Below are 22,758 nucleotides of genomic sequence, written 5' to 3'. Positions count from 1 at the left end.
TTAATTCACAGACATACTGGTAACTTCTTGGGTACTAATTCTGGAATCTTTATCTCATTCATCTAAGTTTAAGTTCCTACTTCAGGACCCACTATACCATCTGCTTCACAAGTAAGCACAGCTGCCTTGTTTTGCTCCATTATGCAGCTATGTAAAGCAGGCAGCCTGGAAACAGAAGTGCCTTAGCAGATAAGCTACTAGTTATTCCTAATGTGTGTTTGGTATATGTCTTCATTAACACCTTCAATTAATCTTTCCTTTATTTAATAATTGTTCTTAGTGCAGATCTATGTGTAGTTTCTGTAGTTAGGTAAGTAGTCATGAACTGTATTGTGCTTTTGCTTCTGTAAAGAAGGAGGCTTGTTCTCTTTATTGCTTTTGGAATCTGACCTGATGTGATCCAGGTTCTGGGTGCACTGGCCTGTTTCACACTACCTGGTACTGTGGTTGATGAGCCTGCTTTTTGCTGTTAGCCTAAGAATTATGAGAGTGTCTTGTCCTGCTGTCTTATTTCTGGGTTTGTATTCGTAGGCAAAGGAAGCCTTGAATCACAGGAATATTTGAAAGGTAGCCTTCATGATTTTCAGGACTGTGAATGCATTATATTTTGTTTCCATGTAGAGGCTTTTTTTGTTGTATCAGTAGAACTTGTAAAAACTATGAAAGTTACTCTGAGATACTTAAGGTCATAAAAGTCTCTATCTCCCTCAGCTGCATCACATTGACCTTTATTATTCTAAGGCAAATCACATACAAATTGATGCTTTATAGTATCATAGCTGTGTTGAAGATTGCTTTATGGATGTAGTTCATTATATGGTGGGGTTTTAGGTGCTGCTTCTTATGTTTATGCTGTCACTGCACTGTCTTCAATAACCTAAAGTTAAAAAATGTCTGTTAATACTTTATTCAGTAGCAAACTGTCTAATCTCACACTGAACTACAAGAAATTAAAGACACTGAAAAGTTGCTCTTCCCTTCCACTCACCCCTGAATGTGAAACCTATGTACACACTCTGTACTACCTTATAGCTAAGAGTTTATGTATTTGAGGCACAGGGATCAGAGACGTTCCTGTGTACAATTCACATGCTCTGTTTGTGATATTTTTGTTCAGAACTAACCATTTGCTACTGCCCATGACCAGGAGCAGTTTTCCTGCACAAGATGTGTACACAACCAGCGGTGACCATTACATTGCGGTGCCCTCTGCACCGTTCCACAGCCAGAGTGACCCACTCTGCCTCTGACAGGGTAAAATACAATTGGGTCCCCAACACTTAAAGCTTCAGTCATAACAACAGAAAGGTTATTTTTCAGATTTCCTGAAGAAACAAGAATGTATCATCTTGTTGTATACAATGTTCTCTCCTATCCCAGTAATTCTTGCAATTTCTACGCTGCTCTTTTAAAAGGCACACAACCATTATTCCACAAGGCAGCATTTTCAAATACTGTATTCCAGATGCCAGTCAAGAGAGCAACAGCCACAGCTTATTTCTGCACTAATTAATCAATCTGCACACAAGATGAAGGGATAGTGCGGTAAAAATACCTACATATCTTCATTTAGCAGTGTTCAGGTTTTCCCAGCTCAGAAATGTTTTACAGTATTGAAAGAGTTAGAAAGGAGAAGGATGAAGCTAGTTCAGTAGTATAGATGATATTTCATAATAAGAAAAAGGTTATAATTTAGGGAGAAGGCAATGATTTCATTCAGGTAGGCAAAGGAAAAAAGATCAGAACCAAGGGGCCATGTCAGGTATTACTGCCTTGTATGGTAACAGTTTGATGGCAGTGACTGGAAATACAGTTTAACACAAACAACTGACAAGCAAAACTGCTGCAGAGAGTCATCCCTGCATCTGACAGACTGACCTCACTGGCATTGCTTAGTTCTCATGCATGTGACTGGATTAAGAGTTTGAAGCACAGTTCTTGATTGTAGAAATGCACATCAAACTTTACAAAACTACTTGGCACTTAAATAATGACATGGTTAAGCCACAAATTTCATCTTTAGGCAGCTAAATATAGATTGCAAAGTCTGGGTTGAACTTTGTTCCATGCAATAAAAACAAGTGTATTTCTCAAAGCTGTGGGACAAGGTGACCACTTCAATTAACTGAAAACTAAACTTTCCGTCTTCCCATTTTACTGCTTTGAAAAGGACTGTGTATACAATAACTACATGCATGATAAAAATACCTCACAATTTGAACCCAGGGGTTTCATTTTAAACAAAACTCACAAGCTTCTGGTTTGGTTGGTTGCTACTGACTTTTTAAAATACAAACCTTGACCGCAAGAGGAGTTTCCAGTACATTCAGCTCTGATGCTCTTGGCAGATTCCTTTGGTAGCTGGAGTGATGTGTATCTGATCTCAGGGGGCTGGATGCTACAAAAGAAGTAGAAGCTCTGCATGGGGACTGCCAGCTCTCATCCTGAGCCATGGAGCAGGAAGGAACAGGACAAACCACCAAATCCAGCAACCTGTTAAAATACACATTTCAAACCAGGAACATCAGTAAATAAATGAAAAAAAGCATGTTGTGATAGTCTCAAATGCTGACAACAAGAACACTCAGTGAACAAGAAATACAGGTGAACCCTCAGTGCTGGGGTGATATATTAGGCCCACATGGAAGTTACAGGCACTTCTTTTTGTTTGTCTAAGTCTGTACACCAAGAGCTTGGTGGTAGTCAAAGCTTTAGTTTCAGGTGTCTTAAACTTTGTAAGCACATTTCTCATCATGTAAATACATGTGTTTGCCTAACTAAGATTATCATAGCAGAAAAATATTTTTCTCCAAATACTACTTATGATGAATTGTGTCTCAAACATCGTATGTTTTATGTGCAAAAAAAAAAGCTGTGTTCACATGTACCTTCCCACCAAGACACTAACATAATTCAAACAGATTTCTCTCCTCCTTTTTCTGTCTCCCCTCAAACACATAGAACAAGGCTAAATTTTGTGAAAAGGCTGCTTACTTCTTATATTCTGAGAAAATGGTTGTCTTGTTTCCTAGCCATGCTTCTTTAAATCTGGACAGTACTTTAGTGATTAAACTTGCTCTTACATGCACATTTCCTGCATTAGCCTGCCTTGTTGCTGTTGATAATGGCTTTGGCCTTGGGACTGTAAAGCAAGAGAGAAAAGTATCAGCCTTGGGTAATCAAAGTGACGGCCAGCTGCACATGCTATTTCCCTTCTCTAAAATTACCTTCTCTTAAGACTGATGAAGGCAAACGGTACAGCTTGGCTCTCTCTACTGCCAGCTTCCTTTGAACTGTGGGGAGGATCTTGCCATATTGGTCTAATAGAGAATTTCTGGCTACTGCTCTCTCTCTCAAGCGAGGATCACGACCATTCTGACAAAGGAAATGCGTAAAGCAAGAAGTTAACAATTCACCTGAAGTTCATTGCACAGAACTCTTCTCTGCTCTTTCTAACCTAGGCCTAAATTTGCTCTACAGACAAATCCACTGCAGAGAGCCACAGCAAGGTCTAAGTTCCACCCAGGAGCACACACCAATTTCACCTGGTAGTTTTGGATAAGTGCAAGGAAGACTAGTTTAAAAAATCAAAACCGTAAAAACCCCAAGCAACTCCAAAACTCACCACTAAAACCCGTAAGGCAAATTTTACCAGTGGAGCATCCAGACTGCTCTCAGGTAAAAGCCAGATACAAGACGTGACATACAACATACTCTTCATTCCACAGAAATAAGTAACACAAACAACTTCCATAACATAACCATACGTAACAGAGGGATCTGAGGAACTGAATGAAAAGACAAGATACACATTTATTCCTCAGATGCAAACAAACTCTTTTAACTGGAGTCAACCATGGTCTGTAAGTTTTAATTCATAATTTCTCACAGCAGGACTGCTACCCTTACCGTCACGTTGGCCTTCATGGACTGATTCAGCTGGAGGGCTGGGATGTAGTTGGCACGCTGCAGATGGTGGACTAAGAGGAATTCATGATTTTGAATACCAGATTTGGTCTGTAAAAACTTCTCCAAACACTCCTGTGAGAAATAACACGTTTCAAACTTTGATTATGATTCTGCCTCTTCTCTTGCCAAAGAGACAATTAAGAATTTTTTGTTTCTTCTCCAAACTCACTTTTTCTGTGTCTGTGAAGGGCAGCTTCAGCAAATCCTCCATGAGCCCCATCTCCTGACAGATTTCATACATGTGCTTTAGCAGCTCTTCTATGTTTAACTTCGTGGTGTGTTGCTGCAACAGACCCCAAGCCTCCACCATGCACCTGCAGTTAAGGTTTTGCACATGGAAAGGAATGGGAACACTGAAGCCAAAAAGATGCCCCACAGTGATGGTATTCATTCAAAGCTCAGAGGAAATGGAAGGGAGCCCCATTTGTGTCATCACTTCTCCACGCTTCCCCGTATCTGAATGCCAAAACAATGGGAGATTTCCTTACCTATTGGACAACAACACGGTGAGGAACAGCCGCACTTCACTGCTGCTGGACATCAACGGCTTCATCATCTGCATGTACCTGAGGGCTCGCCTGTGCTCTCCCTGGCACATGAGGGACTGAATTATCCTCATGTGTTGCCATGACACAGTCTTGATCGTAGCTGGATGGAAGAGCAGGGCCAGGGAATTCTGGACAAGTTGAGAGCAGCTTCATTACCACAAATACACATACCCATGCGACAAACAGTCAAAACTTTCTGCAGCAAGGCTGGACTTGGGTTAGAGGAACTTAGATGTCTAAATAACAAAATACCTGATCCAGGGCATATCAGTAAAATTCTTCAGTATTTGCAGGGGAAAAAAAATCAGCCACCCAGAACAAAGTGAATGTGTTAAGAGTAGCAATTCAGATTTTTCTAAGTTCACAAAAACCCTGTGTACAGGCATCACTTTTAATAAATACATTACTTTAACTTATGCTATAAAAAAATTGGTTGTATTGACAAAGTGACAAGAAAAACATTTAGTATCAGGAAGAACAGCTATTAGGTTGAAATGTCACTCCTGCAGTCTTCTGTCTCAAATGATCCTGTTATCATCACAGTTTCCATGCTTCAAGTACCCAAAACACTCTTCTAGAAACAGTGTTCAACCAAGTCTGCTGAAAACCTAACCACAGATGGCTTTGAAAATTCAAATATTAAGCATTATTTGACTACTCCTTTATTTTAATCAATTTCCTGTCAAAGTAGTTAAAGCAAAATTTCAAATCATGACTTGTTGCTGAAGATGTCAGAGCAATGTTACAAAAAAGATTCTAATGCTTCAATAGCTCCTTATAACCAAGTACCAATTTTAAAAATAATTGTATTGATTACAGCTCTGCAGTGCAATGTGTGTCTAACACAACTGTTTCGTACTTACTTCATAATCATTGTGATCTAGAAGCCAAAACCCCTGAATCAGTTTAACAAGACCCCAAGGGATAGCAAAGGCAGTTGGAAAGGAGTCAATTGAAGTTTCTGTTTTATTTGGAAAGGAATGCATAATATCCAGCAGCAAGTAAATTGTCTGAGAGTAGCGAATTAAGGTGAATAAATCGCTAAGACAAAAACATGTATCACATTACATTTAGCAAAACAATGAAATAAGAATATGAAAATAGTAGAAAGCAGAACATCCCAAGGTATTGATCTCGCCATTTTAAGCTATTAAAACCCATTATATTAATAGTCAGGTCCTAATCACAAAACTGCATTCTGAATATACTTCCAGAAAGAAACACTTGTGGATTTCTGTAAGGCAAACAGAAAGGCAGATATTGGGTATTTATATACTGCTGTTACAAACCCAGGCTTCTGCTTCTGTCAGTGAAGCTACCAGTTGGACACTCAACACGCTTCAACATCCAGTGCTTAATTAAACAAAAGAAGTGCTACAGCTGTTTTGTTTTCCTCATTTCCTGTCTTCACAAAACCAACACAAATTATGGTGCCCATACAATGCAACTTAGCACTTACTGACTGAAACTGTGTTTAAAACTGCATGTGGATCCCACACTGAAAGTGACATCTTCCCTCTCTGACATCCCATGTTCGGGACATGTCTGAGAAAGGCAGCTTGGGAATACAACCATTTTTAACCCCTTTGCTCTCCAGGCTCCACTCTCGGTTTAGCTAACAAACAAGAAAAGGTAATTCTGCATGTTCCAGCAGCTTAAATATTAGGCTTTCGCCCAATGAATATTCTGTGTGCATGCAACATTTACACAAAAAAAAATAAACAAAACAAAACAAAAAAAAACCCCAAACACTGTTAGCTAGGCTGGGAAACAAGTGATTTTGGCAAAAATCAGCAACTGGAATACCACTGTCGCTCCACCCTTTTGCTCTGAACAGTACGTTTTAAGGCACCATACTAACACGTAGTCAAATGCTACATATAGGGGTGTCCTAAAGAATAATATTTTAGGGAACCTGCTTTCTTGTATCAGAAAAGAATTTGCACAAACGCATAGGTGACAAACACCTAAGAACATTTATGTTCTTATTAAGGAAGGAGAAATAACAGAATCTGGAAAGGATACAATTGCATGTTTGTCACTTTCTTCAATGCTTTCTAGCAAATAGAGATCCAGCAGTGCCTGAAATGAAAGATGAAAAGGTTTTCTAATGCTCCTGTCTTTCACAATCATTGGCTTTAGGGAACTGCTGCTGCTGCTCCTGGGGTTTTCAGTGAACAGAACACTCACATGTAAACTAACAGGTGGGTATTTCCCAGTGCCGCCTTCATCCCTCTGCCACAACTTCTCCACTTCTTCTCCCAGCTGGGAAACCATTCCATCAATCATCAAGCAATCAGAATCCCATTTGCCTCTGCAACAAAAGGGAGCAAGGGCTTGCACAGTGCAAAACACTCATTCCAGCCTCTCAGCGTCACAGATTTCGGAGTCAGAGGAAAGATGGTCCTTAGCTCACAATGAACTTATTAATTAAGGAGTCGGAAGCACAAACCCAAGAGAAGAGTTGCAATGACCTTCTAGGTTCCAGGTTTGCTTTCTTGCTCTGTTATGTGTAATGCCAAGGAGTGCAGACAAAGGGTTTTAACTGCAAAAATAACCACTCTCACAAGTCTAACAGTGTCAGCTTTCTAGAGAATTCCTCTGAGTCTTACCTTGACAAACGCTCGAGTTTCTGTCGGTGACCCGTATAGTAGCTCTGAATCAGAGGGTAATTGTAGAAAGGTCTGGACAAAGGCATGTGATCATCTACAGGTGAAAAAGTAAGAGCAAGTTAAAGAAGTAAGACCACATTTTTCGACTAAAACTTTGGACTAGACAGACAGAAACCACACAACCTCAAGTGTTTTGGTACTACAGGTTCTGCTTACCTAAACCCTCAGGAAGGAGACTGGATCGACAGAACCAGATCACCACTTGTGTATACAAAGAAATGAGGCTGGTTACCATCTGCTTGTTTGTCAAATCTGTAAAACCTGAAAAAAAGGCAAAACAAGATTTGAGTATTGCAATTCCTTTCATTTGACAGAACTCCCGTTGCAGAACAAATAGAAAAGTATGAACAAACACAGGAGAAACCTGTCTTTGTAGCTGTCCCTCTGGATCACTTATGAATTTGAAGGAAAAAAACCACCATTCCCCCCTCGCCAAAAAAAACCCCAATCACCACAAAGAAACAGAATCACCAAAGATTAAAATTGAAAAATAAAGCCTAAACTATTAGATATACTCAGGAAGACAACGTTTGTTTTCCATGTAGCAGAGAGTTTTACTTTACTGAAAGACATTATAGTCCTCTATTTCCCTCAACATGCCAACAACAATTTATAAAATCAGAAGCCAGAAAACTCAACGAAATTGCTTTACAAGTTACTCACTTTGGTTTCCTTTCTATTTCCCAGCAATCTGCACACAACTATCAATTGCCAGCTAACAATTATGAACACTTCTCAGCATTACCACACTCAGCTGCTGCAATTGCCACCCAGGTTCTTACTCAGCTCAGTGCTGAATCAGTGTAGCCTCCCATACCCAGCCTCATGAACTCCACAACAAGCTGCTTCCCTGAACTCAAAGTGGCTTAAATCAAAGTCCCAACTGCTCAGATTTAAGCCTCTCCTCCCAGCAGCTCAACCTGACTCTCTCCCCACCATCCAAAACAACAACAGCTCCTGTCTCCACAGTTACAACCCAAGCATCCTTTCAAATCTGAACAATCAGACCTAAGGCCTAGCAGTGCTTTCACCAACCTTTCTCAGTAAGCTCTCGGGCTTCTGTTAGAAAACAGTTCAGGACTGTGCTGAGGTTGCTCAGAAGCAGCTGGCAGTGCTGAAGGGACTGTAATGTCTGTGGGTCAATGAAGTTGCAGGAGCCGTCAAACAGCGGAACACCTTGGCAAGGAGAAATATTAAATCACCACTCGGCAGAGCAACTGCACGCTTCCAAACTTAAACACTTAAACAACCACAGGAGACTCAAAGAACCTCTTAAAAACCAGCAGCATACACTGGCAGATTACTGAAGAAGATCCTTTACAAAGAATGACTCGAGGTTTCAAAAACCACTACTCACATATTTGGTCCAGTTCATCTTTTGTACAGATCACTTTGTTCCACGTCCACTCAAGAACAAACCGTAAATTTACAGCAGAACTTGGCTGCTCTTTAAAAACAGAAAACAAAAAGGACATGAAGCCACAAGTTCTAACCCAAACAGACACAACATAAAAACAATGGAAGCAGCATTACCTTCAGAAGTCCAGTGTTTAATGCATCCTGTCAGAAGTTCTAAAGATCCTGTCTGCACAGCAGCTGACAACACTGCTTCTAACTGCTCCTCCTGAACAGAACAGACAAAAGCAAATCACAACCTCACATACTTTTCCTCTAAGGCTTACCTTGATAAACACTGGAGTTTCTGTCGGTGACCCATACAGTAGCTCTGAATCAGACACTACCTGAGCCATCGACACAAGTGTTTATTTCTAACTGGATACCAATTCTGACATTGCAAATGCAACTAATCCCATATTCTTGATTCTTTCTTAATTCCAGCCACAGGCTGGACTGCAGGCAGGAACACGTGAAGGGGACAGAGCAAACACCACTGTGTTTGCATGGAAACAGTGAAGCTGAGGCCAAGCAGCTTCTGAGACTGGCAAGACATGAAGCAGCTCTGACAGCCAAAACATTAAGTTACAATTTGTTAAAGTACCATAAAGAAGTGAAACATTTCAGTTCTAACAGGCTGGAATTTCAGCCTGTTCAATTACTGTATTCTAATGCCATGGCAGTCCTTGAGAAGGATAATGCACAGGCATGCACACACATGGGAAATATGCCTGAGCTTATTCAAGCTCAGACATTTATTTCAGGTGAAATGATCATCCTGCATAGAATTTTTCTTTTTTTCTTTCCTCTAGTTTTTTTAAAACCCATTTTAAAAGTTTGCATTCTAAGTAAAATCATGACATTCAAGAGCAATTTCTACCTATTAGAAGACATATTTCCATCATTTTCTGAAAATGCAGTTCAGAGAAGGAAACATGCCAAATACTACTTAGGGAACCAAACAAAATTCCAAGCCACTTGACCCTAATTCTGAATTTTTTTTCTTTCTAGTATTCAATAGCAATCCATGCTTAATGCAGTGTCTGAACAATATAGGCACAATTCATCAAAGGTCATCATAAAATTTCTCGCTTTCTCAAGTAATTTCACACCAGAGTTGACATCAGTAAATCTAACCAGAATGTAAAAGCCTACAGGCTTGCAAAATAAGCACTCTATGGGCTGGGTCTGCTTGCCAAATTTGTTTTAGCTACCACATTATGCAGAAGTGTTATTTTTCCTGACACATTTCCACAGTCCGGTGAAGAATCCCACAGACAGGAAGATGAAGGCAGGGGGAAGACTGCTCTCCCCTTCCTACTGCTTGCTGCTCCACTCCATGATGACCATCCAACCCTTCAGCTTTGACCCTGCCTGCAGAAAGATGGGCTGCTCATCACAAAGACTCCTCCTTTCATGGAACTCTTCAGATGAGAAACAAAGTTTGCTGCACCGAAAACGGAAAATCCGTGAGAGAGGGTGTGAAGCCACTGTGCTGACAGACAGAATGTAGCAGTGTTGAGAGATACAGGTGATGCAGGTGCTGCAGCAAGAGGGCAGTCTAAGAGGAGGAAATCGAGCTAACACAGCACAAGGCAAAGGCTACAGAGGTACAGATCAGTTTTGAGAGGGTGCAGAAAAACCTACTGATGAAGGGAAAATGAGAGGAAGTGGTGATGCAATTGTCAGGTACAGCAGACCATTGTAACTGGTCAGCACTTCCTAGGAAGGAAATAATGTCTAGCGCAGCAAGCTGGTGTTTGCAATAGTGCACACTGGAGGGACGCACCATCGGGGCCACCTACTGCACTGCACCCAAGGCTCTGAGACTCTGAGGGCATGAAGAGGATGAAGGCTGTTCCCAGGGAAAGCTGTTTTCTGATGCACATGCCCAGCACTGACTGAATGCTTCCGCATGTGGACCTGGGGCATGGAATTTACAGACGCGTCACTAAAGACAAACCTCTCAGGGCAGCTCACAATCAGAAGACTGGATCTAAGAATATTATTACTTCTGCTATCTATAAGTCAAAACCTGCCTCCCAGAGCAGCTTGCAATCAAAATCCATGGTCTTACAGCCTCTTCAGACAAGATGGATGTATTTCCCCCTGGATTCCCCAGCATACACTCACCTGACTCAGACTGGATGGCTGGACATCCACCAGTCTTGGAGACAGCAAGCCAGCTACAAGACACCGAGTGTAGCTGTCACGAATGGCTTCACTTATTAAAGGACCAGATTTCTTCAAAAACTTCAGGGTCTGAAACATCAATCAAAACACACAGGTTAAGACAGCATTCAGTCACTAAGGTCCTGGGTCACTCAGACTGTCAGAAAGCTGCATTAGTAGCAGCAGGCTTTAGGTTAGCCATTTTGGTAAGCATTGCTACGTAGAGTCAAAGACAGCAGCACACTAACAGTTCGAGTTTCTACAAAAACATCCTATATAAGAAGAAACCCTTGCAATGCTGAAGGCAAGAAAGTATTTTCCAGCCTCTCTGTCAATACACAGGCCTTGCTTTCCCCTGAACATTGACACAAATTACGTTCTGCAGAAGTTAAAATTAATACAACAACAAATCACTCTTTGAAAGTCTCTATGCTCATTTGTGAAAAAGATGATACATTGAGTGAGCTGGAACTTAATTTGAAAGGGTTTGTCAAAAGCTGCGCAGTGGCTCAGAAATTATCATTTGGCCAAGGCCGAGAGAAAAAACTGCATTTCTTCTTAAACAGTTAAATCACTTTTCCCTTTCTCCATGCCGTCCTCCTTTCTCAAGTTCATCAGGGATCAAAACCCCAACTCCACACTATACAAAGAAGTAAACACCTTCCCCAACTTCCACTACACTTGTCCTTCCTACTACAGCAATGCTGCAATTCCTTTCTAGCCATTCAACCCCTGCTCATGCCTCCCTAAAACAGTGCCATTTGCACAAAACTGGCATGGCAGGATATGACTGCAGCTATGCATGTGCATGGGCAGTGTCAGCATCAAGTGGTCTCTGACACTCAAAGCACTACTGCACAAGAGAAGTTAGAAAAGGTTCATCTCTTGACACTCCCAATACAATTAAAAAGTCACCTCCTTCTGGAAGCCGGTGCAAGTCATGTGAACAACTCCCGAGCTGAGCAAGCACGTCACATCTGCAGAAACAAGGAACATTTGACAGACCTTGTTACCTTATCTCCACTCTATGCTTTTTAAATAGTGCTGTCTGCCAAGACAAACCTCCAGCACCCCTTTCCTCCTTCATATCACTTACACACTTCTCATAAAACCTACTTACTCTTTGTCTGTAGAAACTTAAGCTCGAGTGCTATCCAGGTGCCTCAGATCAAAGGCATTTCATTTTGTGACCGTCACCCCTTCCCAGGCTATGTTACAGAAGCCCCAAAACCCAAAACTCAGCAGCCTGTCAGATACGTTTCACAAGACTAAGTACCTTGTCAGGACAAGGCAATCAGGTTTGCGGGCCCTTTTTTGGTTTGGTTTTTGTGTGACAAACAATGAACAAGAAAGAGAACCACTAAAGTGGCATTTGACCTCCACTGAAGCTTGTCACTATTCAAATGAAAAGCAGTGAAATACCTACCAAAATTATAGGTGCTTGGATTAAAAAACTGTTCAGGTGGTGGATAAGAAGGAGGAACCCCCCGACTCAGACTACGCTCGTGTACCAGAATATCCAAAATGAGGTTTGGAGAAGTCATGCTTATTACAGGATCCAGTGACCACAGTGCAAAATAGGGGCAATCATGAAGGAATTCTTCTGGCCTTAAAGAGAACAAGTGCATAAGCTCAGCAGCAATTTTCAAATTAACCTTTTGTAGGGATATTGAAACCACTCAATTGAAACCTACCTCAACGAGTCTGGCATTTGAGCATGATACCAGCGATTGATGTCAAACACACCCAAATAAGTCGATGGTTTTCCCTGACCATAGGTATTCACTTGCCAACTGAAGATCGATACACTGGTGTCAGGAGAGATTACTGTCAAAGACAAGACATTGTTTCTTGTTGTAGAAAATATGAGATATTTGCTGTTATTTCACTCATGAAACACAACACTTTACTAGGAATGATAAAAAAATTATGAAATAGCAACCATCTCTACAATAGGCTTCGGTCATACTTCCTCTTTTTCTTATTCAAATTTTATTTGTTTTAAACAAAATCATAAATTTTGCATGCTGGAGGAATAATTTGGTGGAAAATACACTAGGAACTCACAGATTGCTATTTTTAGAAAGCATACTTGTATTTATCTTACACTGTTGTATCCTCAGCTAGCATGATTGATTTCACTATGTGACTAAACAGGAAGTTTAAAGAGTCAAAGTAAAAGAATTAAATTATCAGACTAAATAATTAATATAATACTTAAAAATACAAACAGGACATAAGAATTAAAATTTTAACATAAAACATTCCTTATGTTCTCTTCCAGTTCCCTCTGTTGGAATGTTTTGTGTTCACTGGGGAGAATGCATTCTCTAGGAGTAAAAAAAAGTATGTGAATAGCATTTACTCTAATAGAGCAAGAAACAAGAGAAGACAGTATGTTTGGCAAAATGCTTCTCTGTTCTCTCTTCAGTTCACCACTAGGGATCCTCACACACTTTGCTATATCTCATTGTGAACTTCTGTGTCATTTCAATTTTGTCAGCTGCTGAAACCGCCTTAGCGTATAACAATTACCTTCACAACTGAGAAGACAACTTCACTGCTAGCCTCAACACACATCCAGCAGAAGCTCATGCGTGCCAAGAACATAACTTGAGCAGATTCAGAATAAAATCTTATTAGAAATCATCAGAAAACTAACAGGTATTTCACCATGCCTCATACTTGATAATAACAAGACAGAAAAGGTTTTTCTTCTTGTTGTTATTTTGGGGATTTGGAGTTTTTTAATGTGGTGGGGTGGCTTGTATTCAGCCAGCTGTCATGTAAGTCCCCTTGGTACTTTTCCACCAGGTACATTTCCAGCCACTTTTCCCCAAGCCTGTAGCATTGCAAGAGGTGTTTGAATCTCCTACAATTGGCCTCAGTCCATCAATTCCTCTGCACAGCATTCCTACCCTCCAGCAGATCAATATTCTATCCAAGATGTTGTTGTCCCAAACTTACTGAGGGTGCACTCAATCCCCTCATTCAGATCATTGATGAAGATATTTCATAGGACTGGCCCCAGTTCTGAGCCCTGGGGCACTAGATTCAGTGGATGCACACTGGATGCAGCCAGATGTTTGAGCAAGATGAAAAAAATTCAGGTAACGCTCCTAAGCACTAGAATGTTCTTACTGTTCAATACAGACAACTGGCAGAACAAACTGACTGTCCAGCCTTATACAGACGACCCCATTTGCTGCTCTAGCAAACATAAAATAAAACTTCCTTTTTCCCTGAAAGAATGATGGTCAGAGGGGTAAGAAGTCTCACATAACTTAAGCACACAGATTTTTTTAATAAGCCCAACAAGGTCAGCTAGACAAATATTTCAGACTTTAAGACTGGGTATAGAACAGCCTTCATTGCTTAGATTTCCAAACCATGTAGTTCAGAATAACCAAGCAGGGACATCAGAACAAACCTTCATTAACACTATCCTCTCTGCCAGCATGGTTGTGAAATTTTTCTATGGTCTGACAGTTGAGGAATTTAGTATTGCTGGTCTGTCCTCTCAAGGGAAAGATTCCACCAGTGAGGTCTAAACTGAAGAGTTTGACACAGTATGTAAAACCCTGGGGGAAAAAATGAAAAAGAGAGGAAAGGTAATTTTGAATAACAACATATACCTAAGTATGAATTAATGCAAATATTATATATATATATATATTATATATATATATATATATATATATATATAATATGCTTATTTCACTCTATGTTTCCCATCAATAGGAACTACATCTGACATGCACAAGAATTAAATGTCAAGTCATAATGGGCAAGTTTGGCTCTAAAGGCTTTTGCACCTTTTCAAAATTTAGCATTTCCCTAACATTAGTCTAGATCTAAACATGTGTTGCAGAATCCCTTGCATCATCAAAGTGCCTTTACAAACCTGAACATATACTTACAAAGAGACATCTAAAACAATGCAACACATCTTCACACAAAGCCTTTGCTCCATGTTTTGATTACAGAACCTGACATTACAGGAGCTAAAGGTCTGTCAGGAGACATTATTGATAGGCACATCAGTGGAGGGAACACTCATCTCTCTATTAATAATGAGAACTTCCTAGAGATTTTAAACCTTCTTTCAAACCACATGAGCTCTTATCAGGGAAATATCCCTTAATTCCTTATGGAGAGGACATAGGATGAATATGGACAATGTGTTTAAGATCCCAAATTACTACAGAGCAAGCAAACTGCTTTGAGACACACAGAAATAAATATACAGAAAGGATGGCCCTGAACCTCTGCCACCACCATTTTCTAAGGAAGCATTAAGTGAAATACTGTCTTCTCAGTACAACTTTCATCTAACCTGTCTACCATACAACATGTGAATGTGTGTGTATTGTGGACAAATAGCAGCTCTACAATAAAAAAGCCCAACAAAACACCAAACTTAAAAAACCCAGAAAAACTACTTCCAAACAAAAACTGAGTTTCCAAAACTTTCAGAGATTTAAAATAAACTGGCATGAAACAACACATTCTCATTCTATACATTTAATTAATCTAATCTGAGAAGAGACAAGCTTTCTCTTAATGGTTCCAGGAAATGCTATAAATAAATATCAAAGGTGTCTAAAATAAATGAATAGATTAAAAGGTTTTTCATTACTGAAAAGAAAAAATAGTAACATTTGTCCTGAAACATGCACATTCTAGTCTATTTTAATCAGCAAATTTGGAAATAACAGATACACATGCACCATAGTTAAGGAAAATCAAAACCATCTCTTTGAAAAACCAACATGAAGCCTAAGCAAAGAATCTCATCTTATAAAATGACTAAAGATAAAATCAATTTTAATAAAAGATGAGGATCTGAACAAGATGTCCACCATACCAAAGGACAGTTCCATAAGATAAAGTACTACAATTCCATAAACTCATCAGGCATTCATTTTAACGACTAGAAATTTCAGCTTTCATTCATATATAAAGAGCCAACTTAACTGATACTCAGGGAAACTTTATCTTTTCATCTCTCACATACAGGCTGTCTTACCTCATACATGACTTGTGCTGATGCCAGACATTTCCTGTCACCAAAGGCTAACTGCAACAGATGTAAATATACAGCATTCCCTTCACTGAAAAAGGTATAAATGAGAAGATTTGATTACAAAGCTGCTTTACAATCCTCATTATCATTTTATTAGATCTAGGCTGAAACTAACTTGAGAGCATGCTCTTGCTGAAAAGAAAAACACTACTTCCCAAAACATGATAATTGGTCACACTTAGCCAGTAAAACATAAAGGAGGAAATTTTGACACAAACAACTTCAGGGGCAAATGCTAACCATACCATTGGAAAGCTTTAATATGCAGTATGGACCTAAAATTGTCGAAAATAGCTTTTCACAGTAAAGCATTCTCCATGAAAACTGCTTTGAAGTCAAGCTCAAGAAGACTGCCACTCTATGAACAGCTGGGCTGACTAAGTAGCTTGTTGATGCTGAGAGAGAGAGAGGTATGTTTGTCCCTTTCCCATCTAAGTTCCAGGCCCTCTCTTGCATGCAGTGCACCCTTCTACACTCTGACTTATTCCTTATCCCAGCTGGAAACCATTGATTTGTTTGCTGAACACTGCTCCTTTTCTGCCAGAGAAGCTGAACTAGCACACAAGGACTCCAAAGAATTCTGAAGCTCTCACGAAGCAACCAGCAATACTGTCACATCGTCCTCTTTTAGGGACAACTCTATGTGAACAAATATTTTTTAAAAAATCTAATTCAGTTGCTTATTGTAATTTTTATTCACCTTTGTTGTGTAGACTGAACAGCCCATAAGTAGCAACAATTTTGAAGATCACTCTCAGGCTCTTGAGAAGTAAGAGCACAGACAGGAATCCTTCCTCCTCCAAGCTGAGTGTAGTGCCTACAGGTTTGAAAAAAAAAGTAAAAAAAAACAAATAATTGAGTCAAGCAAGTACCTTTTATGCAGCAGTCAAGGTGAGGAGATTTCTGTCCATCAAACCAAAAATCTCTATTTATGTCCTTCTCTGCCCGAGGAGGAGGAACAGAAATTATTAGTTCAGCTGCTAGGGAAAACTCTAGTCCTACTGTTGAAGCCTACTTCAATATTGAACTTAAAATGCAGTAAATCTGAACGCATTTAAAACAACACCAAACACAAGGAGCTTCTCATTTCTTTATTTGGACATTGAAACAAACTTTTTCTTTCTGACTTCTGAACCTTAGTTGTACCTTCACAACCTTTTCCTGACACCTGATTATGCCTCCACTATCTATTTATGCATCAGTAATTATGGTAACTGCAGATTTGCTAAAGTAAACCCCTATCTGAAATCCACCACGTATTTAAAGTACCACTGCTCTTCAGCAGATTTAAAATAATTTCTTAATTTTACAGTTGTTTATAAATTTACATGCTTATTATTCTCATCTCCAAGGCTGCCAAGGAAAAATTGGTTCATGTACATCAATGCTTTGGAATGGGTCAGTCCCTTACTTGCATCAAAGCTGAAATGTAGGAAAGACTATGATTTCAGACATAGATCAGCTATTGAATTATCATGTCTCACAAGTATCATCCTGGCCCCTTAAAAAAATATAATCAGCAAAATCACATTATTCATATACTGAAGCCTTTCAGTGCATGCCCTCATTGCAGTAACTGGTTCTGAAAAATAATTTTTAAAATCTGTGACATGGAAAAATACACATTGCCTTGTTTCACTGAATACGACTGGACAGAACAAACTGACTTAAAAAAATCAGATCTCTCAAATCCTTACTGCCTGACATGACCCAGTACTTTCCACAAGACCTCTGTGCACAGGCACGGTAAGAAATCAATTGCAGTCCGCTGCAGAGAAGGTGCTGCCCTTAAACCATGTATGAGTTAATAGACACTTCAGAAGAGGATTTCTGAACACTCCAAGGTTATACCCAACATCCCACACACAGAAAAAGGGCTCTTGAAATTAATATATTTCCTGAAATAGAAAAATTGAGACCCCTGCACCTCCAAGTGTGATCAAGTGGAAGTGACTACTTACTCCCTCTTCAAAGTTTTCATGTTCCCCAGTGACAAGTAGCCATCAGAAAAACCCACAACGAGCTGGTTGCTTCTGCTTATGTAGCACAGGGTTGATACTGCTGTGCCTGAAGGACTTCGTAATTGAAAACAGAGATGCCTCCCTTCCCTGGTCACAGCTTCTCTTCTTTGTGGAACTTCAGCAGGAATTCGAGTGACAACTTCTAGATCTAAAAACATAAAAACAGGCAAGAAATTAATGCATTATGCCACTTCAGCTGCATTTTAAACTCGTGTTATTATACAACGTGTATAAGCTAATTTTTGCAGCACCTTTTCTTGCTATGCCCATTTCTGCACCCATTCAGAGAACAGAAGGACTCTCCATTGGGACAGGTATTCTCACTCCTATTTCAAAACTGGGTATAAATGCAACCACTGTAGACAAATTCCTTTACTGGGCCTCATGAGGAAGCTACTTGAAGGGACACGAACTCCTGAAGCCACTCTTACAACGCCCAAAACAGTGTATGCAATCTGAAAACACAAATTGCAGGATTCATTCACCCAAATGCAGGATTTTTGATAAGCCAGATTTATTTTAAAACACAAGCCTAAAGCCTGACCCAAGTCATTAATGGAAACAGGAGAACACTCCCAAGGAATTTGGTACCTCTGACACAACTTCCTATCCCACAGCTGCACTGACTCAAATGGAAAAATTCCTACCTCCCACTGGCAAGAATCACAGGGACAAAGGGATGTGGGCAGCAAGAGGTCCTCTTAACATCGGGAGGAGTATTAAGCCACTCCCATTTTTGACCAGTTCAGAACCATACCACGTCAAACTGCTGCCTGCAGTCAGCAGTCGGCAATGTCGGTAGTCAGTCAGCACGTGCTGGGCTCTGCATTGGGATACAAGCTGGGTTTTGAAAAGAAACACGTTTTCTTACTTCTAAATTCATGTTTAACAACTGCAGCTTACCTGATGCTTCTACTTCATTCTGACTGCAAGATAAATCATCCAAACAAAGGTCCACCAGAAGGACATGGCCAACATCTGTGGCCACCGCTGCCACTCCAAAGAGCCATCGCAGACTCTGATGCAGGTGCCGCGTGCTCACGCTGGCTCCGCCGTCATTGCTGATGGGTTCGAAGGCAGTCACCTGCAGGGAACTGCAGGTTAAGATCAAAGCTCTTTGACAGGCTCAAGAGCAATCCACAGAAGGGAAGCCAGCATTAGCACATAAGAAACAGAAACGAAATACAGGTTCATAAGACTTCCGTGGGAATGAAACAATCCCAGAAAGTATTGGAGGGGGGTGCTGGCTTACTAAAATCAACACTGGCCCTCACTTTGACTGGTAGTATCCAACAAAAATTTTAAATGCACACCAGCACTCTTACAGGTGGTAAGGAAAACTGTAAAAGGCAGCCTAAACCAAAAGCAAGAGACCAAACAAGAACTTGCTCAGCCTGAGGCAGGAGCTCTCTCTGCTCCCTGATAGGCCAAGCACTCCCCATGACCTCAGCACAAGGTGAACAGACCCTTCAGCACCCACACCACACCCAGGACAATACTGACTGCTCTAGCAGAGACACAAGCACACCAGGGCTCCTGCACTAGAATAGGGGCTATCTTCCAGCCTCTTACAAATGCAGCATCATGAAAGCAGACATCAGCTCTACATCAACGGCAAAGGTTTGTCTGAAATAAAGAAGTGAGCATCACAAGTTAGTCTATCCTTTTATGTAGCTTTTTTACACCCAGAAGTGTGGGAAAATATCCAAACTTATAGGCCCCCTGAGGTTTTCTTCTGTGTCGTACCAAGCACTTGCCTATGACTGCACTGCCTGGCCACCTGCTATACCATCCACCTTTTACCTTGAACACAAGAAATCTAAGCTTACAGCTACCTCTCGTAAATTCAGGTAATCTTATTTTCTTTCAGACTTTCTATTATTCAAATTAAATTTTTCATCTTTACTGCTGCTCAGAGGACTAACAAAAAATATTTTGATTATTCAAATTCTCGTGCTTTGAATCTTAGTGACTGTGATGAGGAAATACAGAACACATCTTGCTACACAATTAGGCAAGGTTCAAGGGTTGCTGCTTCTAAATTTTTAAGATATTTTTTCATTGTACAGCTGGATTCAAATGAATCATTACTAGCTCTGCATAGAGTCTTCTAACAATGTTCCATGTAGAAGCTCCTGTAACGACATTTTTCCACTATGCTATGCACTGCTTTTTCCTGTTCTCCTAGTATACTGGCAACTCATTCTGAGGAAGAACAAAGAGAAGTTTTCTCACTGAATCTGAATGCTGCCCTTCTGCCTCAATCAAACCAGGAAAATCTGGGAAAATACCATGCAGCAGTTGTGCAACATGCAATCATTATAAACCCACATGGAAAATAATACTGGAAATAGGGTGCTCCTTAAAGCCTTAAAACAAAAATGACAAAAATGCAGAAAGGGGTGTTGAGAAAAAGGCTCTCTTGGCTGGGTACTCTGAACTGACAATATGTTAATACAATTCAGAAAACATACAACCTTCAAAGACATGTTCCAAAGCTTCTCCTGAAACAAGATTATGCAGCACCAAACAACACAAAATCTTCATTTCCCCAAAAAGATACATACCCTTCCTGGAAGAACCACTGCTTTAACCACTCTTGAGATCCCAAGGTCATACAGACAGAGAACACTTCCCTCTGCTTCCTCCAACCCAACCAGGAGTCCAGTCCTCTTCTGCCAAGAAAACTCCTTCACCACGCGAACGGTGGGAGGCTGCTCGTTCACTCCGCTGAAGCGATACGCAGAGAGCCGCTCTCCGGTCACTGAGTTCACCACCTCCAGCTGAGGGCCACACGCCAGCCACGCCAGGCCACTCCTGCCTGCAGGGCAAAAGCAACACCACTCAACAAATGCCCAGCAGAAGAACTGAAACAACACCAATGGCACTGCCACTGGGCCTTTCCCTCAAATGCACCTAAGGGAGGAAGGCCAACCTGCCTACACCTGGACAATTATTTTAAACCATCCACTGCAATCCTCAACCGGTACTTCTCAAAATTAATAACCCCATTCTCTTGCATTTGTACTTGTCATTCCTGCACTCAAGAACATTGACTGTTTGGGATAAAGATTACAATAGACTGAGCTCTAGTCTGTACACCATACTTGGCCTGGCTTTGCTAAAAAACACCTAAATATGTACAGGAATACAAGTCTCAAAGCATACTTCAAATACAGCCCATCTAAACCAATTCATTTCCAGTCAAGACTTTTGCTTGACACATGACTACTCTGGGCAGGGATTTGGACAGGAAATTATCTTAAAATGGGCACTGCATGCTTCTTTCCAACTTTTACATGTGCTGATCCCAGACAGAATTTAACAAGTGTTGTTTCACTCAAGACTTTAACACTTGCTCCTTTCTGAAGAACTTCAAGCTCAAAGGAAGGATGAGCTCCATTACTGCAAGTACAGACAGATAGATAAGATAAGATTCTACCTGGTCTTAACAGAAGCCCAGACATCCAGACAGGCATCCAGCTCTACCTTCAGATCACCTAGAAAGTCAACTGCTTCATCTGCTTAGCTGTTGTCAGCAACACTCACTGGCTCCTCATCTGCATCCTATTAAATACCTTGGAAATACACGGGCAGCGCTTAACAGAACTGTCCCTCTTTCCACTTTTTATTGAGACTAGAGAAGAAAAAGGAGCATATTGTGTCTCTGTAACTATTTCTGCATGGGATGCTAGGATGGACGTAGAACTTGAGCTGGTAAAAAGAATACATCCCAAAACAACACTCTTTCTTCCTTGAAAACTGCCTTCTGTTTCATTCAAAACTGAGGAGGGCATGGCCAGCTGTATTATTTAAGTAGCACATGATTCTAGCAGGCTGTTCCACTTTCAGTGCTTCTGATTGTTAAAATATCCTGTTAGCACTATCAGAACCTGATGCATTTTACTTAACAGAACCAACCTGATGCTATGACCCTGTGCTTCAGGCAATAACAACTTCATACCAAATCCAAATTGAAAGGAAAATGCTCACCTCCAGAAAACTTCCCACACAGCGCAGAGTCTAGGGTGATCTCATCTTCCCCAAGTGCCTCAACAGTCACCTCTGGAAACTGCAGCAGACTGCTCGTTACCTGAGCCGTTAGGTCTCGCATTCTTCACTGGAAATAAAGAAAAAAAGGCAAAGAGACTCATGTCAGCCAAAAATATCTTTGAGACTGACCCAAGCTTCATCAGTGTACAGCGACAAATCTCCCATACATCATTTGTAGCTCTTTTTTGCTCAAAAAAAATGGCACTTAGGACAGTTTTTCATCTCACATCAGAGCAAAAGGAGAATCGTGAGCTTTTCTGATGCCTATGAGATCAACAAAAAGGGACACAGAGGGATGAACAAGATAAATAGCAGGGAAGAGAACAGCACACCAAGTTCAAGTCTACTCACACAGGTTAACAAGATTTGATCTCAGAAAAATCGTATTTTAAAAAGTTTGTGCTTGCCAGGAAGCATAAACCTACAGCAGAAGGTAAGAAGTAGAAAGGATTTCAGCACTCTATCCCCACTTTATCCCACTTAGCCCCCAACAGCTAAGATTCTGTATTAGATGCAGACCAAAGGTTTGATTTTCCTTTAAGTGAGAAAACCCGCACAGATCAGAATTGGACATTAGGGCAAATTTACCCAGCTATCTGCCGTGGCTCTTGTCTGACACGACTCTGGTTCATTCAAGTGTTGCAGCCTGTCTAACATGGTTAAGCAAGCAAAAGTTCCTAAAGTGTGTGCTGAGTCAGTGCTTGCCTCTACATTGCTTCCTTTACCTGGACAGACATAGGTGCCAAGGGGCTCAGTACGGAACGCAGCACTGAGGCATTTCACTGTTGTCCCCCCAGCACAAGTTCTAGAATCTTGGCTTTACAAAGGAATGCTAGAATGGC

General features: G+C 40.6%; 1 protein-coding gene across 1 annotated transcript; it reads right to left on the bottom strand.

Moving 5' to 3' along the window:
- Positions 1-712: 712 nt before the first annotated feature.
- On the bottom strand, positions 713-22,180 carry LOC137471231 (protein ELYS-like). The gene is made up of 27 exons (XM_068185367.1): positions 22,084-22,180; positions 21,857-21,983; positions 20,431-20,684; positions 18,767-18,947; positions 17,804-18,011; positions 16,543-16,659; positions 15,786-15,870; positions 14,187-14,337; positions 12,451-12,583; positions 12,183-12,364; positions 11,672-11,733; positions 10,718-10,846; positions 8,723-8,813; positions 8,547-8,636; positions 8,225-8,365; positions 7,346-7,450; positions 7,130-7,223; positions 6,708-6,831; positions 6,543-6,599; positions 5,381-5,527; positions 4,458-4,645; positions 4,139-4,283; positions 3,910-4,041; positions 3,228-3,375; positions 2,995-3,142; positions 2,298-2,493; positions 713-877 (listed from the first exon to the last, which is right to left on the bottom strand). The coding sequence occupies exons 2-27, from the start codon at positions 21,975-21,977 to the stop codon at positions 848-850; spliced, it is 3,459 nt and encodes a 1,152-aa protein (XP_068041468.1). The 5' UTR covers positions 21,978-21,983; positions 22,084-22,180; the 3' UTR covers positions 713-847.
- Between the last annotated feature and the right edge of the window lie 578 nt (positions 22,181-22,758).

This window comes from Anomalospiza imberbis, chromosome 3 (genome assembly GCF_031753505.1).
Source record: "Anomalospiza imberbis isolate Cuckoo-Finch-1a 21T00152 chromosome 3, ASM3175350v1, whole genome shotgun sequence".
Lineage (NCBI taxonomy): Eukaryota > Metazoa > Chordata > Aves > Passeriformes > Viduidae > Anomalospiza > Anomalospiza imberbis.
The sequence above is the reverse complement of the archived record's forward strand: the minus strand, read 5'-3'. Positions and strand labels throughout refer to the sequence as shown.